The 17014-nt window shown below is 38.7% G+C and overlaps 1 protein-coding gene across 1 annotated transcript in view; it reads left to right on the forward strand.

Annotated features, from left to right (window-relative positions):
• Positions 1-14550, forward strand: part of Rhag (Rh associated glycoprotein) — a 25885-nt gene extending 11335 nt beyond the window's left edge. The window contains exons 2-10 of the mRNA XM_005359782.3: positions 4324-4507; positions 4711-4861; positions 7225-7372; positions 7587-7753; positions 9436-9573; positions 10430-10551; positions 11854-11927; positions 12252-12325; positions 13836-14550. Coding sequence (XP_005359839.1) covers positions 4324-4507; positions 4711-4861; positions 7225-7372; positions 7587-7753; positions 9436-9573; positions 10430-10551; positions 11854-11927; positions 12252-12325; positions 13836-13910 — 1133 coding nt within the window. The 3' untranslated portion in view covers positions 13911-14550. The remainder of the gene's footprint in view (positions 1-4323; positions 4508-4710; positions 4862-7224; positions 7373-7586; positions 7754-9435; positions 9574-10429; positions 10552-11853; positions 11928-12251; positions 12326-13835) is intronic.
• Positions 14551-17014: the final 2464 nt, after the last annotated feature.

A 17014-nucleotide genomic window follows, 5' to 3' on the forward strand; every position in this document is an offset into this window, starting at 1 on the left:
GGGCTGCAGGCTAGGCAAGCCACAGGGAGCAGGCCAGTAAGCAGCACACCTCCATGGCCGCTGCAACAGTTCCTGCCCCCAGGTTCCTGCCCTATTTGGGTTCCCGTCCTGACTTCCTTCCACGATAAACAGCAAGTCAAATAACCTTTTAGTTTCCCCATTCCCTATTGTCAAGTGTCTGAAAAATATTTAAAGTAAAAAGCAAAATACTGTTTTGTTCTCAGGAACTGGCGAGAGAAGAAAGAAAGGGATAATCGGGGCCACTACTAAATTAGTGTGGAGAAGGCAGAAAGAAGATGATTGTGGGGAGGAGAGCGGGGGTGGGGGAGGGAAGAGTAGTAGGAGTGAATATGAATCAAAGTACAGAGATTGTGTGTGTGTGTGTGTGTGTGTGTGTGTGTGTGTGTGAATATGTTGAGATAAAGCCCATTATTTTGTACACTAACTAAAACATTCTTGTTAAGTGGGAATTGAGAAGGGATTTGAATCAGTTTGCTCAGTTGCTCTGTGCCCCCCCCCCCAGCACACACTTTAAATAAAAAGCAAACTTTATAGCACCGCTCTACAGCCTTTTGTGATTTGACTCAGATGAGGGTTTCTCAACAGTGGCACAGTTAGCATTTTGAACTAGAAAACTCCTTGTGGTGGTAGCTACGCTGTGCACATAGCATGATTACTGAACCCCATTAGATGCAAAAACCAAATATGCCCCCAAATGCTGATGAATGCACTTTCAGCACAAATGCGACCTATGCAGAGAGCCACTGGTTGAGCGACATCTAGGAAACTCTTAAAACCGGCTGCAAAATAACCTCTCCAACCTGCAAAGCCCTAAATAAAACCCAGTTCCCGGACACAAAGTACTCACTTTATTCTTTAAAAGGCAGAGCCTTGCTGCACAAAACTAAGTGTGCATTTGCCCGGTTTCATAAACTTTCAATGCAATCCTGACTACCTAACCTGCTTTGGTCTGGCTCTAGTAAACAGAACTGTCAACAGTCTTCAAATTCCATTAGTGCCTTACCAACTTGAATATCAGATGAAGTGCTTATGCCCTCTTGTGGCGGGAACCAGTAACACAAATTGAAACAAAACATGAAATCCTTTGCCACATATAAAATGTCTAGTTTTCCATAGAAGGGAATGAAAATAGACCCTGCAGAAGACATTTAAAAAGATTGGATATCGAGACCAGCCTGGTCTACAGAGCTAGTTCCAGGACAGGCTCCAAAGCCACAGAGAAACCCTGTCTCGAAAAACCAAAAAAAAAAAAAAAAATTGGATAAAATAATTTTAATGAGTTGGCTGCTGAATACCTTAAAACTAGTAGGTTTTACAGGTGGGAACAAAAACAAACAAAAAAAAAGCTCTAAGAAAAAAATAAAAGATGTTGAAAATCGAATATTGAATTAAAACAACAATAAAGCATCCAAGTAGGACATCTGTATCATATGCCTACCTCTCCAAGAGGGAGCGTCAGTCAACTAAGAGCAGATTGAAAGAATATAAGAGCCAGAGGGGCTAGATTGCTGCAAAGTAATGTTTTCAGGAAATGACATTTGTACTTTTAAACTCACAGCAACTATGGCTTCCTTCACAGATCTACCTAAGATTAATCCAGTCAACACACAGCATAAAAGGAGTGAGACCCAGGGTCTCCCACCTCCAGCTGAGGCGCTAACCAGAGTTGATGGTCCATAGTGGAGGAAGTCAGTTTTCTGATCCTTTGTGTCCGATAGTGGATTGCCCATGATCCAAGAGACTGCATCCTACAACAATGAGACTCAATGGGTTATTTTAAAAAGAGAAGGAATAAGAAGCACCTAGAGAAGGGAGTTCTGATGACATTATATATTCACATATGCAACTACCCAAGAAACAAACTAAATAAATAAACCTGTAGTGGTCCATTTTAGCATTAAGATTACAACTAAGTCACTGAACTAAGCTTTGGGCTACCAGCCACAAACCAAAATAAAATAAAGTCCAGACTAGAAGGCCATTTGGTCAATATTTAACCCAAACCTTCCTTGAAAGAAGACAATACACAGTTCTAGAAAGATTTGGCAAAGTCATGATTTTTAAAAGTCATGAAAGTTTTTTTTGTTTGTTTTATTTTGTTTTTCTTATTGCATTCCAATGGAGTCTATGATCAAATATAAACACATAAAATAAAAATGGTGGTAAGACAACTTTTAAAAAAAAAAGCATACGTGTGATCACATATTTCAAATGTTTCAGAGATTGATACTAGTTGACAGCTATTTAGTAGTATCTTATTCAAGTTCTAGTGTTCTACAGAAAAGTACAGAATGAGGTCAATACAATAAAGATCAGCAACAACAGGAGACACATTTGGAAAGAAAAAGGCCCTACCTAATCCCACAACGGGCTCTAAAACATGGCTCAGGTGGCATCAGGTAGTCCATACCCTCCCAAGAAGGAGGATGTCTCCAGTGAACACAGATCTGGGAAAGAGCTATGGCTCCCACCAAGACAAGGGCATTTTCCAAAATGAATGCAGAACATAAGGCTGCCATCAAGGAAGCCAGGGCAAATGGGAGGTAAAAGCCCACCTAAGGGTGAATCTGACAGGGCTTAGCAACCTCTACCAGAGTAGGCAAGCTTGAATGGAGAGCAGGGTCTCCCACTCTCAACCTGTGTGTTTGATTATAGAATGAGGGAACAGAGGACGCACCTCTGGTGAAGACTCTCTGCACATCTGAAAAGCCAATGTTCTGCTTGGAGTATCTTGACACTCCTACCTTACTCAAATAAGGAAGGAATGGGAAAACTCAGAGCTGAATTCAAATGTTGGCTCTATCATTTTGTGAATCAATTAGTTTCTGATGTCAACTTTCTCTGAGACATCTCTGTGTGCCTATTTCTGTTTAAATCTTGGCTGCAATATTTAATGCCCAACCATCTCTTAAACATTTCACTTTCTCTGCTTTTAAATTGCTCGATTTTATCTAATTGGTTTATTTTTTATATATAAAATTGAATCATAAGAGATTGCCAATACTCTTAATATTATCAATGGCGTTTTCTTCTTTTACTTGAAAAAAAATCATACAATATATTCTGATCACACTTCCCTCTCCCAAAACTCCTCTCAGATTCTTCTCAACTCCATTCCCTTTCCTTCTCTTTCTCCTTAGAGAAATAAACAGGAAAACAGTAAATAGACCAAAAATAATCCCCACAAGAAACATACACACACAAACCCCACAAAAGCACAAAATCAGAAACCATAGTATATGAGGGAACCAGAAAGACAAAAAGAAAAAGAAAAAGAAAATCTACAAAAATCCGATAGCAATGTTAATCTCGTTGCTAAAATTTGATTTTATATGGTTCCTTATTCAAATGTCTGGATTGATGATGTTACATTTGAACATGATTGACTTGAACTGTATGAGTCCTCTGAAAACAAGTCATCCCACTGGAGATAAGCCTGTAAATAGGGGCTTTCAATCTAGCAGATGAAATATTTAAGTTCCCAGATATTATAGAACCTGCCCAACATCATACTGCCACATAATAGATCTGGGAGGGCCAAGCCCTGAACTCCAGACAAGTCAAGTGTTTGCTCCTCGAGAGGAAAAAGCCTGCATATTGATTCAGTGATTTGGGATGACTTAAAAATGCTACAAAGTTACTTTATTGTTTGGCTAAAATTTCCAAACATTTATACTATTCTATAAATTTGTAAAGTGGAGACTAGCTCATTCAAATATTTGTTTTTCCATAAGACTTTTATTACTTTACTCTTATATGCAGAGTGATCACTCCAAGTTCGGGGGGGGGGGAGGCTAAAGAAGCCCTAACCTCTTCAGTCAAGAAGCAGCAGAAAAGGGTTTATTTCATCTCTAAGGCCATCACTGAGAGAAGTTATGGCAAAAACTCAAGGCAAAAACCTGAAGGCAGGAACTAGAGCCAAGGCTGTTGGAAGATGGCTGCTAACTGACGTACTCTCCATGGTTTACTCAGCCTACCTTCGTATACCATCCAGGCCTGCCTGTATGTAGAGTAGCATCAACCTACAGTGAGCTGGGCCTTGCACATCAATCACCAGTCAAGAAAATACCCTACAAACCTGTCTGTAGGCAATCTAATGGAGGCATTTTCTCTATCAAGATTCCTCTTCCCAGATAACTCAAACTTGTGTTGTCAAAAAAACCTAACCAAGACCATTAGGAATCTCCTTTTGCAGTTTTATACAAAGATGAAAGCCTTTCTAACTGAAAAGTATTTATGACAGAATCCTTTGGGCTCTGTTCTTCAAAGCTTTTTTTGTTTTTATCCTTTCCTCTTTTTCAGTATTCCAGGATGTGCATGTCATGATATTCGTTGGGTTTGGCTTCCTCATGACCTTCCTGAAGAAGTATGGCTTCAGTGGTGTTGGTTTCAACCTCTTTCTCGCTGCTCTGGGCCTTCAGTGGGGCACAATTGTGCAGGGACTCCTTCATGACAAAGGAAAGAAATTTCACATTGGAATCAAAAAGTGAGTATCTTTGAACACAGATGCTTGTGCCTTCACCTTCAAAGCTCACATTTTGAAATCTTAATTCCTAAATTGGGAAATAATTAAATCTGAAGGCAAAATCTCATGAGTGGGGGTAGTGCCCCATTCAAATCTGCAATTTACTAGTCTATTTCAATGTGCAATTTGCTCTTAACTCAATTTATTCTTTCTTGCACCCTCAGTATGATAAATGCAGACTTCAGTACAGCCACGGTTTTGATTTCTTTTGGCGCTGTTCTGGGTAAAACAAGCCCCGTCCAAATGATGATCATGACAATTCTAGAAATTGCTGTCTTCGCTGCCAATGAATATCTGGTTACTAGCCAATTTCAGGTAAGGATAAGAAAATATGTATTTACTAAACTCTGACTATCAGGTCTGACCACCACATGCCATGGATGCCCACTCTACATAAGGGCAAATCTCTACAGGACTGCTTCCAGACAAAATAGTTAAAAAACAAAAATAACCACTATCCATGGAGTGCTTAGCGTAAAATGGGGCAGGGAAAGTGGTATTTTATTTCCAGTCATCTTTAAAAAGTCATAGAAGGAAGGTAGGTGTCATTTTTACTACTATAAATCCACAGTCAAATGATCACAGGTGCTAACTGATACATCCATTTGAGTGAATCTGGATTTAAACCACTTTATCCTAACTCTGGCACTCATTTTATTACTAGCAATAACTAATCCCCACTTATATTTAAATGACTATGTAAATAGCACCATATAAAGCCTCCTCTGTGCTCAATTTGTTTTCTCCATGAAAATATTACTGATTCTCTCAAGGATACTAAGTAGGCTGTTTCTGACTACACTGGTATGAATTTTCTTTTACTTATACTTGTATTGAATATTTGATTCAAGAGCTAATATATTAACTTTCTAAGTGTTAGTGCTTTACCAACAAAACAAAATTAGTTAATGTTTCTGACTTTACAGAGCTTAAAGTATAATGGGTTAGACAAAAATCAAATATTATATATCCACTCTAAACTAATTTATGTTGGTGACAAATTGTCTGAAATAGTTAAGGTAAGAAAGACACCCTTTGATTCACACGCTCAGAGTCATTAGTCCCTTGTCTCCATTGTTTCTGGGCCCATAAGGAGGCAGATCTTCACATTTTTGGGCTGCACTTGAGTGAAGCAGCTCACTTCCTGGTAGGTGGGGAGACAGGAAAAAGAGGTTGGGGACATTCTCCTCAAGACATGCTTCCTACAGCTTTTACCAAGTCCTAATTGCCCACTCAGTTATAGACCCTTCAGACAATGACATCCATTTTTCAATGGAAAATCTTTCTCATGATACAATCACTTCCCCAAAACCACATCTCTGAAAGCTACTGCACTGGGGTCCAAGCCTCCCACACATGAGCCTTTAGGAGGCATTGCATATATAAACATGGTGAAAAATGGGAGTTCTGAGAAAACTATTGAGTATAGAGTAAAAAGCAAGGAAGGGGCTGTCTGTGGAAGTGACAATGACACTAGCATATTGAAGTTTCACAGGTCACTAAGGTGGGGACATGTCCTTAATGCCAAAGGAAGCTCAAGAACAGAAGTTCATTGGTAGTCAGGGGGTGGGGAACTTGAGTTGCCGAAGATGAGCATGGTTGTCTAAAAACTGGTGAAGCTACCATAGAAAAATGAGATTAACAGAGGCCCCGTAGGCTCTACGTAGTGTTTAAGTTAAGACTGATTTGATGGATTCTGAGAAGGAAATAGAAAGGGTTGTTTTGCTACAAATACGTGAGCGTTTATAGAGGGACACAGACTTACATAGTGTTTTGTAAAGTTCAAATATAATTAATTGTCACCTAATTCTCTCTCCTGAAACCATATGGTAAAGAGAAGCAAGGCTCCTATATGGAAGTGTTCAGCAAAACTGAACATCCTACAGTGATGACTGAACTCAAAACAAAGAAGTTGCTCTTTGAGGGCCCAGGATCCCTGTCTAGTCAAAGATGGAGCAAATCAGGAGATTCTTCTACTTGCACCACTTTGAAAATCTTAAATGAATTGGTGATGCTTTCTTACCTTGCTTTGCAATAGGAATTGTTCCTGGCTGAGCATCCTGGATTTTCTCTCTAGAAGCACAAAATTCAGGATACTTTAAATTCATACAGAATCCTAAAAAGGGAACAAAATGCCTCTCCTCAAGTCAGTACTGGAATTCAATTAGTCTTTATGTAGCATATAAGAGGATGTAGAACCAAGGGATAGAGAGTCCTTTTAAGGTCCAAGCCTTTGAGTTATAGTTAAATGAACTTTAGCTGCCAAGTCAAATAAATGTGAATCATTTTTGTTTCAAGCTGAGTGCAATACATGGTGGTTCACTGAGCCTCTTTCAAACCTGAAATAGCTTAGCATGGACTGCGTGCCCAGGAAGGACCTGGTTCTTTCTTTAGGAATGTGGTCTCACCTAAGCACCAACACAATTCTGTTAGGTGGATAATACATCCTGGTTTTATAAAACCTGAATTCATGGATACTTAGTAATATTTTACCCCCACATCAGAAGTACTTCACCTTTGCATGTCTCAAGAGCTTGTCATATTTTTTTTCTTTTTTTTACTACCTCATTTTGTCTTTTCTTTAACATCTCCCCTAAGTGATTATTTCATGGTCTTTCTGCCTGTAAGGAGACCCGTTTTTCACCTTCATTCATGCAAATGCTATCTTTTCCCTGCAGGCCTCTGACACTGGGGCATCAATGACAATCCACGCTTTTGGAGCCTACTTTGGCTTAGCTGTAGCAGGTGTCTTATATCGGCCTGGCCTCCGACGGGAACATAAAAATGAAGAATCTGTGTACCACTCTGACTTGTTTGCCATGATTGGTGAGTAGAATGACTTTACCTGATTGCTTGTCTATATCTGAAGATGCTCAGAAGGCCTCTTTTGGACATCGCTTTGTTTAGTGATGGGTCAGTAATCCCTCTTCTGCCTACTTCTTAAGTGGTGAAGCCTAAAATCACAGGTATCAATTCCCAGAGCAAATCATGCCCTAATAGGATCTTCCCTGTAATAACTAATACCATTTATGATTTACAGGAACACTTTTCCTTTGGATATTTTGGCCCAGCTTTAATTCAGCCATTGCTGTAACTGGGGAAAAACAGTACAGGGCCATTATCAATACTTATTTGTCCCTTGCGGCCTGTGTGATCGTAGCCTATGCCTTGTCCAGCCTTGTTGAACGCCGAGGCAGACTGGATATGGTAAGTGTCAATATTAAACTAATGGAAACTCCATTAATGTCAACAGTTTCTCTGATAAGAAAGTCAGTATGCATCGGAGCTGGGCTCCCTGACCAAACTACAAACAGCAGACTCAGAGAAGTATCTGAAAATATTTTCATTTATTCACTGGTTATCTGTTCCACTTCAAAGTCTAGGAATTTGCAGTTTGTAAGGTGTGCAGTCATAAAACTCACACATAAAGGGTTTTCTCTTTTATATTAAAACTGTTCTTAACTCCATAGGAATTTTCCCTCAAGACTTGACTTGTGAAAGAGTAGGGAAGGGAAGTGAGATGGTGGGTGTTGGTTCTGATTTGCCAATTGCAAGGGTTCAAAGATGATAGCTATGCTCTGCAGTCACTGGTAAATTCCCCTCCCTCTGGAGCATGGACCCACACTCTTGTATGCATGAGCAGCATCAACCGGATTTAGTGAAATATCAAAAAAAAGTGAAGTAGAGAGGGGGCACGTTAGGAGAATGACAGGGAGTTGGAAGGGGTAAGAAAAAGCTAGGTATTATATTTCATTGTTTACATGTATGAATTTTAAGGAAAAAAATTAAGAACAGAAACAATAATCCCAAATAGAACTCTAGAAAAAAAATGACAGTTTGGCTGCTAATAAAATTCAAATAAGATCCTTGGTAGTGCTAAAGTAATGACCATTTTATTTTACTATGTTCGTGTGAGATGTCAGGGAGGGATACACAGGAGGGACATCTAAAAAGTCTCTGAAGCAATTTCTGCAAGTTCTTTGTGGTCAAAAAGTAATATAACATCTTTTTCTAAGTTCAATCTGGTTTGCCTATTTGGGATTTAGAGAAACTGTTATACAGAGAAAAACAAAAATAAAAGCTCAAATCAAGAACTCTTTTTTTTCAATGCAGGGCAGAAATGAATTCTCTCTCTCTCTCTCTCTCTCTCTCTCTCTCTCTCTCTCTCTCTCTCTGTGTGTGTGTGTGTGTGTGTGTGTGTGTGTGATTTATGTATTTTTATTCTTTTATTTTGTGTTTATGGATGTCTTGCCTGCAAGAATATATGTGCACCCCATGCATGTAGTACCCATGGAGGCCAGAAGAGGACATTGGGACATTGGATCCCCTGTAACTGGAGTTACAGACATTCATTGTAATGAGTCACTGCGTGGGTTCTGGGAACTGAACCAGGGTCCTCTGGTAGAGCAACCAGTGCCCTTAAATACTAACCCATCCCTGAAACCCCCAGAGTGCATATTTAAAGCAAGGTTGAGAACTCACATTTCCATTCTTTACAATTTGTGTCATAAGAGACAACGGAAACACATGTTTAAAAAAATCATACTCATAGGTTTACTTTTAAAAATGATAGATTATCCAACTCCCTTGGTAGGCCAGGCAGACTGTGGCTTCTGAGAATTCTGGTGAACTGAAATGAGCTCTCTTTCTCCAGCCTCAGACATTTCTGGCTAGATTGTGTCTCAAAAAGAAAAGAAAAAGAAAAAGAAAAAAGTGTGTGTGTGTGTGTGTGTGTGTGTGTGTGTGTGTGTGTGTGTATGTGTGTGTGTGTCCATGAAAATGTCTTTCAAGTAATGGCTAACGCAGCTGTCCACTGGGCACTGTCTGCCTCTAGTCTTTCCGACATTGCCTCATTCCACATCCTCACTCCTGGTTCTGTCTCCATTCAGGTTCACATTCAGAATGCCACTCTGGCAGGAGGTGTCGCTGTGGGCACATGTGCAGACATGGAAATCCCCCTCTTTGCTGCTATGGCCATTGGAAGCATTGCTGGGATCATCTCTGTGCTCGGATACAAGTTCCTTAGTGTATGTATGACAGGTGTATTGAACCAAACCTTAAATCTGTATCCCTGTCGTTGTAGGTCCCACCAGCAGGGTCAGTGGGGTTTCCTTCCCTGTAAGCCTTCCACTGGAGGCCACTTGTCTTCCTTTCAGAAATGCCACTCACATTGCAGCCACAGTGCAGTGACTCTGTGGCAGGAGAGGATCTGGTACTAGTCATTAGTAATTTAGCATGAAGACCATGTAGTGGATTATGTTCAATCCTTTAGAGAAGTTCCAGAGGATGTTTTTCTTTTGTTGTTTGTTTATTTGTGAACTTCATGTGCTGATGAAGCATCTGAGATGTTATTAGAGGTGAAAAGGTGAAGTCACATTCTTCCAGTATAGTCACTAAAGACTGATTGATCACCAATGTACTTAAAGCGTTTGCCAAGGGTACATTTCAATTTCAAAAGAAAACTGAGCCGTAAAGAAAATTGTCTATTCTGAGTAGAGGCAGAAATGGAGAGATGCGGAAAGAGAATATAGAGTAGCGGACAGCAGACCAAAAAAGTCAACCATCTTTGAAGTCTAACATATATAAGAACTACAGTTTTTTAATGGACTATGTTTGGAATTCATGCTAGTGAGTAGTTTTTAGCTGCTCATATCAGAAAAATCAAACATTTAAAAAAGGATTAAATGTGAACATGATGGGGCTGACAGTTTGGTTCACTCTAGTAAAATCATAACCATGTGTTTGTAATGTGTAACACTACACTGCTTCGTATGTAAATGGTAAGAACTTATAACTATATTCTTCTACACAGCTGTTTGCTCCACATCCTTATGGAGCTCTGTCTGTCTTACAAGATAATGACCTTCCTTCCTTTTACATTAGCCACTGTTAGCTAACAAACTGATGATCAAAGATACGTGTGGAGTCCATAACCTGCACGGCTTACCTGGTGTCTTCGGAGGCCTTGCCAGCATTTTGGCCAAATACTTGGGAATGTCTACAGTGTGAGTAAAAACCAGTGGGGGTTTCTTGCTCGGGTCCTGTGCTTTGTAACTGTGCTTGTGGAAATACACCATGATGGGGATGGGACCCTGTTGGTGGGGTTAACAGTCCAGGCTCAAAGAGACATGAATACTCTTGATGAATCTTTTCTAGTTGCTTCTTTCACAGACTCACTCCCTTTATGTTTTATAAACTCTATTACCCACCTTCTCAGAGAGCAGCACTGTGCTAGGGTTACTACTGCCTTCAAAGTTCATATGCCATTTGCTTAGGAGTCTTACATGTTTTGAAGGCATCTATCACATTCTTGCACCCTCAACTTATAACTTTATAAAGTTTTATATTTTTATTTACTCTGTGTGTGTATGTGTGGCATGCAGATGCACATGTATGTGCATATAGAAGTCTGAAGGTAGCCTTCAGGAGTCAGTTCTTTCCTTCCTCCATGTGGATCCAGGGATCCAACTCGGGTCATTGGCAGCAAACTTCCTTACACACTGACTCTTTTCCCCAGACCAATGAATGATATTTTATTTCAAAGTAACTGCCTCTGGTATGACAAATGTATTCTTTGATGACTTCATTGTCTTCTCCCTAACATATATGTCATATTTACTTTTTTGGATGTTGTTAATGAACCTCCTGATTTTCCTAAAATTGTTTAATTACATTGGTGAGGAAATGGTATGTTGTGGGACAATGGTCTGTATCCTGTCACTTGTATTTTAATAAAACGCTGATTGGCCAGTACCCAGGCAGGAAGTATAGGCAGAGTGACCAGGCAGGAAGTATAGAAAGGGCAAAGAGAATAAAAGAATTATGGAAAGATGAAAGGTCAGTCTGCAGTCATCATCCAGACACAGAGGAAGCAAAATGAGAATGCCTCATCAATAAAAGGTACCAAGCCACTTGGCTAACATAGACAGGAATAACATGCTAATTTAAGATGTAAGAATTAGTTAATAAGAAGCCTGAGCTAATAGGCCAACCAGTTTATGATTAATGTAGACCACTGTGTGTTTCTTTGGGATGGAATGGCTGTGTGTCCAGGCAGCACAAAAACCTTTGTCAACAATGGTAGTCACATTGTTTTAGCATGATCTCACCGAGCCTGTTAGAAGAGAGATTCAAGAACTGATGTGCAATTGACAGTGAGTGAGTGAGTGAATCAAGGGTAAATTTTTGGAAAGTGCTAAATTCCTTTAGATGAATGCCTTATTAACCATAACTAATGAATGACAAAGAATATTTTTAAAAGAAAAAGAAAAAAGCAAAACCAATGACTACATATTTGCTTTTCCTAGGTCTACCATGGCTATGCAGGCAGCAGCACTGGGTTCCTCCATTGGCTCAGCAATTGTTGGCGGTTTGGTTACAGGTCTGCATCAAAAGTAAACATTTAGCTGAGTTCTGTGGTACATGATTGTAACCATGGCTACATGGGAGGTTAACACGGAAGGATTAGGACTTCCAGACCATTGTAAAATTGTAAGAATAAGAACATGTAAATTCTTGCCAGTACCCTATTACTTCATTTACTTTGCAGAGAAATGAATAGGACACAGTTGATTGGTCAATTCCAAACTGTGCTAAGGTTCTGGCAATTAATTACCTTAACTAAAGGAGATGTTTTCTTAACAGTATTTTAAGTGCTTAGTAAGCTTTCCCTCTTCATAATATTGTATTCCCTCTACCCTCACAGGTCTAATTCTGAAGTTACCTATCTGGGATCAGCCCCCTGATGAGCACTGCTATGATGATTCTGTTTATTGGAAGGTAATGGACAGGATTCACAAAGAGAATATAAATGATGGTTCTGTCATGGTTTAGATGACCTAACCTCTTAGCACCAGTCATACAATTACACGATTCCTTCTACTAGCCACAGAAGAGATGCTTCCCATCTGGCCAGCATGGAAATGGGCACAGAATCCTCAAGAATTCACTGTGCCTTTTGGTAGCAAAATATCTCCTTTTCTGACCTCTATGGGTTCCTGCATGTGTATGGTACACATAAACTCATGTGAGCACACACATACACACAACGTACATATGTAAAAAGTAATATAGATTAAAAGATATGATATATTTTAAAGTAGAAACTCAACAAAAATAGAATTTAACTAGCAAATACCATTTCAGTTCTGTTATATCAATTTTTTAAAGATATTTTTTGTTGACCAAGATTTCTGTCCCACCCAGTCTCACAGTCATTTAGTCCCAAAGAAACACACAGAGGTTCACATTAATTATAAACTAATTGGCCTATTAACATAGGCTTCTTATTAATTAATTTTTACATCTCAAATTGGTCCTTTATTTTTGTCTTTGTTAGCCACGTGGCTTGGTACCTTTTTTGGTGAGGCAGTCACATCTTGCTTTTTTGCTTCCTCTGTCTCTGGGTCACCAACCGTAGACTGAAATATCCTTCCTCTCAGAATTCTTGTTGTCCCGCCTCTACTTCCTGTCTGGTCGCCCACCTATTCTTTTTGCCTGGCTACTGGTCAATCAGCGTTTTATTAAAAATCATACAAGTGAAAGGATAAAAGACCATTGTCCCACAGCACTCCTTCCTTTAAAAACAAAACAAACAAACAAAAACAGAACTCTGAATCTAATATACTCCAGCGACAGAGGAAGCAAAATACCAAGATGTGACCGCCTCGCCAAAAAAGGTACCAAGCCACGTGGCTAACATAAACAAAATAATGGACTAGTATAAGATGTAAAAATTAGTTAATAAAAAGCTTGAACTACTAGGCCAATCAGTTTATAATTATTGTAGGCCTCTGTGTATTTCTTTGGAACTAAATGACTGTGGGACTGGGCAGGACAGAAATCCCAGTCAACAGTTTATTTAAAAAAAAATTACTGGTCAGTAGCACAAGGTATTATATTCAATGTACAATTAGGAAAAAGCAATTTTAATGTTTAAGGCTGAAGGCTGTGAGGAAGCAGAGATCCAAAGGTCCTGTGACAAACCAGCCCCACATTCTGCCTTTCAACTCCATTACTGCTTTCTCCCAAACCGTTTCCTGAATTCCCTGAGGGAGAGAGATGCTTCAACAGACTGTTGGGGAAACTGGGCTTGGGAAACTGGGAAAGCAGTCAAAGTCGGTGGGATAAATTATTTGCTTTCTTATTTTCCTTTAATTCAAATAATTTTTCTTCTCATATTTTCTAAGTTTAGATAGGAGCATTAGTAATCACCTTTGCTTCAGTACTAACTTTAGACAGGCCCAGGGAGGAACCATTCAGTGTCACATTGTCTCTTTTGCTCTCCAAGGTTCCCAAGGTCAGAGAACTTGATCCTCAGTTCTTTCAACATGCGAATCACAATCACCTGGAACATGAAGTCTAGACATCATTCCCAAACTCTGCGTCCTCAGCATTACTGAGAAGAGCCAAGCTGCAGCAAACAAAAGTATCATATTCCCATACCCAGGGATAGTGAGAGATCCATTCCAGGCCCCAAACGGCCAGTGTAAAAATGTCTTTATATCTGATATTATTCCTTGATGTTCAAATGATTTTTCAATTGACAGGAAATTGCCCATTAAACAGAATGTCAAGTGGGTTCTTTCCCAGACTGGAAGAATGACATAGAAAATGGCTAGATGCATAGTAAATATTTGATTCTATTCTAGATATTTTGCAAAAGAAATATATTTACATTTAAACCAACACTCCTTGGTCATGTCAGACATCACCCACTTTTTAAGTTAGCATACAAAATAGTAGTTTTCATCATGGCATCTTTGGACACTTGTATCATTACTTTGTTCTTGTCCATTCCCCTACCTGCTGCAACCCCTTGTAATTCCTTACCTTCCCCAGCTGAGTCCTTCCTTTCCCCAGTTAGATATGGCTTGTTTTATTACATGTATTCCATCACCATCCCTTTAATGTACATACCATGTCTTCAGTTCCAAAAAGGATAAAGTTGGAGTCAATAAAATGACATAGTAAAGAATTTATACTACAAGAATGAAAGAAATCTTTGTAAATAAAAAGTAATATTAATCTTCTAGTTAGTGCCTTTTTAAATCTTAAAAACAGTCATAGTAATGTTACACTGCTGCTTGCAAATTAATTTCTTTTTATGGTTATTATTTGTAATAAGAGCTTAAAAGCTATCTGTATAAAATTTTGAATAATTAAATATTATTACTAAATAAGGTATTTGTCTCTAGCTCACTTTTATATGATTATTGAAATCCATTTTCATTATAAGCACATATATACATACATACCTCATACTTAATGCATATTTAATTTAAATATATTACTTATATATTGACTATCAAAATAAAGTGACCTTTACATAGTATAACTTTTAAAACACTACATTTGGAGATGGTGGCTGACACAATCACATTAAATCTTTTTTATAAAAATCAAGCAACATTTTTCCAACATTTTTCTTCTATCCCCCAGTCCCCAAATCTTAACAGGAAGCACCTAGGGTCCAAACGACTGGGAGCCCTGCCACAATCGATAGTTACAACTTTAAAACTACAGGCAATGATGAATTGCTTAATATTTTATTTCAGGTAAATATTTCTAAATCATAAGAACATTGTGTGTCATGCAGGTGACTTCTTGCACCAGGCTCTCCTTCAAACAGCCTTTTCAAATGTGTCATATAAGCAAAATCAACTGTCCCCTCCTATGACGGCCTCCAAAAATAAGCATCTTCATTACCCTGGTACTCAAGGTTCCTTTACTCTCTACGGATCACAGAGAAAATCACAGAGGGTCTGGAGACACTAAATTATATGAGAGCTGATCTGACTTCTCTGGAAACGTGTTGTGATGGCATCCATGACTGGCTTGTGAACGCTTTCATTGACCTCTCTTCAATACAGGTCTTAGAACACTAAAATTTTGTTTGTTTAAACTCTGATTTAACATCCTCTTGTTTGCAGTAGTGTATTGTCTTTCTTTTGATGGACAGAATATTTTTATTGGGTGAGGAAGGACACTAAAAAAGAAATCCCACACTAGCTCAGAATTGAGTACAATAAAAGGTTATTTATTTAGAGGTAGACTCGCAGATCACAATCCTCTGCTGGAATGGGGAACAACAACTAAAACCTGCTGCCAGAAAAGAGGCTGGACATGCACTTACATCAGCATATATGGTGTAAGAGGCCACATCCAAGTGGACAGGTAACTTAAAGGCTACTGGTGGTAAGAATTCCTACAGCACCCCCCTTTTGTTTAAATAAGAAAGTTTTAAGATTAATACAAAGTTATATACCATAAGAACAAATATCAGATTTAAAATTTAGAATTACAACCAGCATAAACAATATCAAGCAAGAAACATGTGATACATGTTTCAATAATTATCCTATCCTAAGGAGTTTAAGTCTTGTATATAAATAACTTGGCCAAGTCATGAGAGGAAAGTAACTACAACTTTCTAGTCTTCAACCCCATCAAAGACCTGAGAAGGGAAATAATATTACTTGAGTAAGCAGGAAGTGCAATCAAGCAACTTCCAAAATGTGCAACAAATGACAGAGACAACTGGCTACTTGGGAAATCACCCAAAGTCTCATTTGCACTGTTGGAGCAATCAGCTTTGACTAAGGCCTAGAGTAACTAACATACCATTTTCAGAGGCAGGAAATTTTTCAAAACCATCTTACGCTGTCTTGGCAAGACTTGACAGTCTTTTTTCTTGTATCCTGCTTGTCCTGTCTGGACATCATGCATTTTGTCAATGGTCAATGCATGGGCAGTTCCTTGTCCAAAGGCCAGTTTTGCCAAGAAGAAAGAAAGCTCCAAGTGGAGTGTCTTCACATTCTCTTGTGAATAGATCAGTGGTGCCAGGAGCAATCATGTCTCACTTCAATAGAACCCTAAGTTATTTAAATGCCATATTCTACAGCTCTTTGAACTGAAGTTGGCCTATCTATGCAGAATGAAATCTCTATATATCTAAAGAACCTGATTAGTCTAACTATAAGTATGACAAACATGGATGACTATTGACCTATGAATCTTAATAAAGACTAAAACTTCATAATAGAATATTAAACAAACTTTAAACAACTGTGCAACAAATGAGGACAATGATCTCAAAATGTAAACAATGTACAAGTATCTTGATCAGAGGTAGAAATGTATATTGCAATATGATAAATATATCCTAAAATTATACCATAAACAAAATGTCTTAAGCAGAGGTAGAAGCATGCATTCATACAATATGACAAAATAACTTTGCCTAAGTATACAAATGCTGTAGATAAAAATAGGAACATATTCAATATAATTTAAGCTTGTATCAATATACAAGAATCTATACCAATGTAAATTGTTTATAAATAATAGCTCACAAGTATTCACTCCATTAGCCGGGCGATGGTCGCGCACGCCTTTAATCCCAGCACTCGGGAGGCAGAGGCAGGCGGATCTCTGTGAGTTCGAGACCAGCCTGGTCTACAGAGCTAG

Source organism: Microtus ochrogaster, linkage group LG2 (assembly GCF_000317375.1).
Source record: "Microtus ochrogaster isolate Prairie Vole_2 linkage group LG2, MicOch1.0, whole genome shotgun sequence".
In the NCBI taxonomy this organism is placed as follows: Eukaryota; Metazoa; Chordata; class Mammalia; order Rodentia; family Cricetidae; genus Microtus; species Microtus ochrogaster.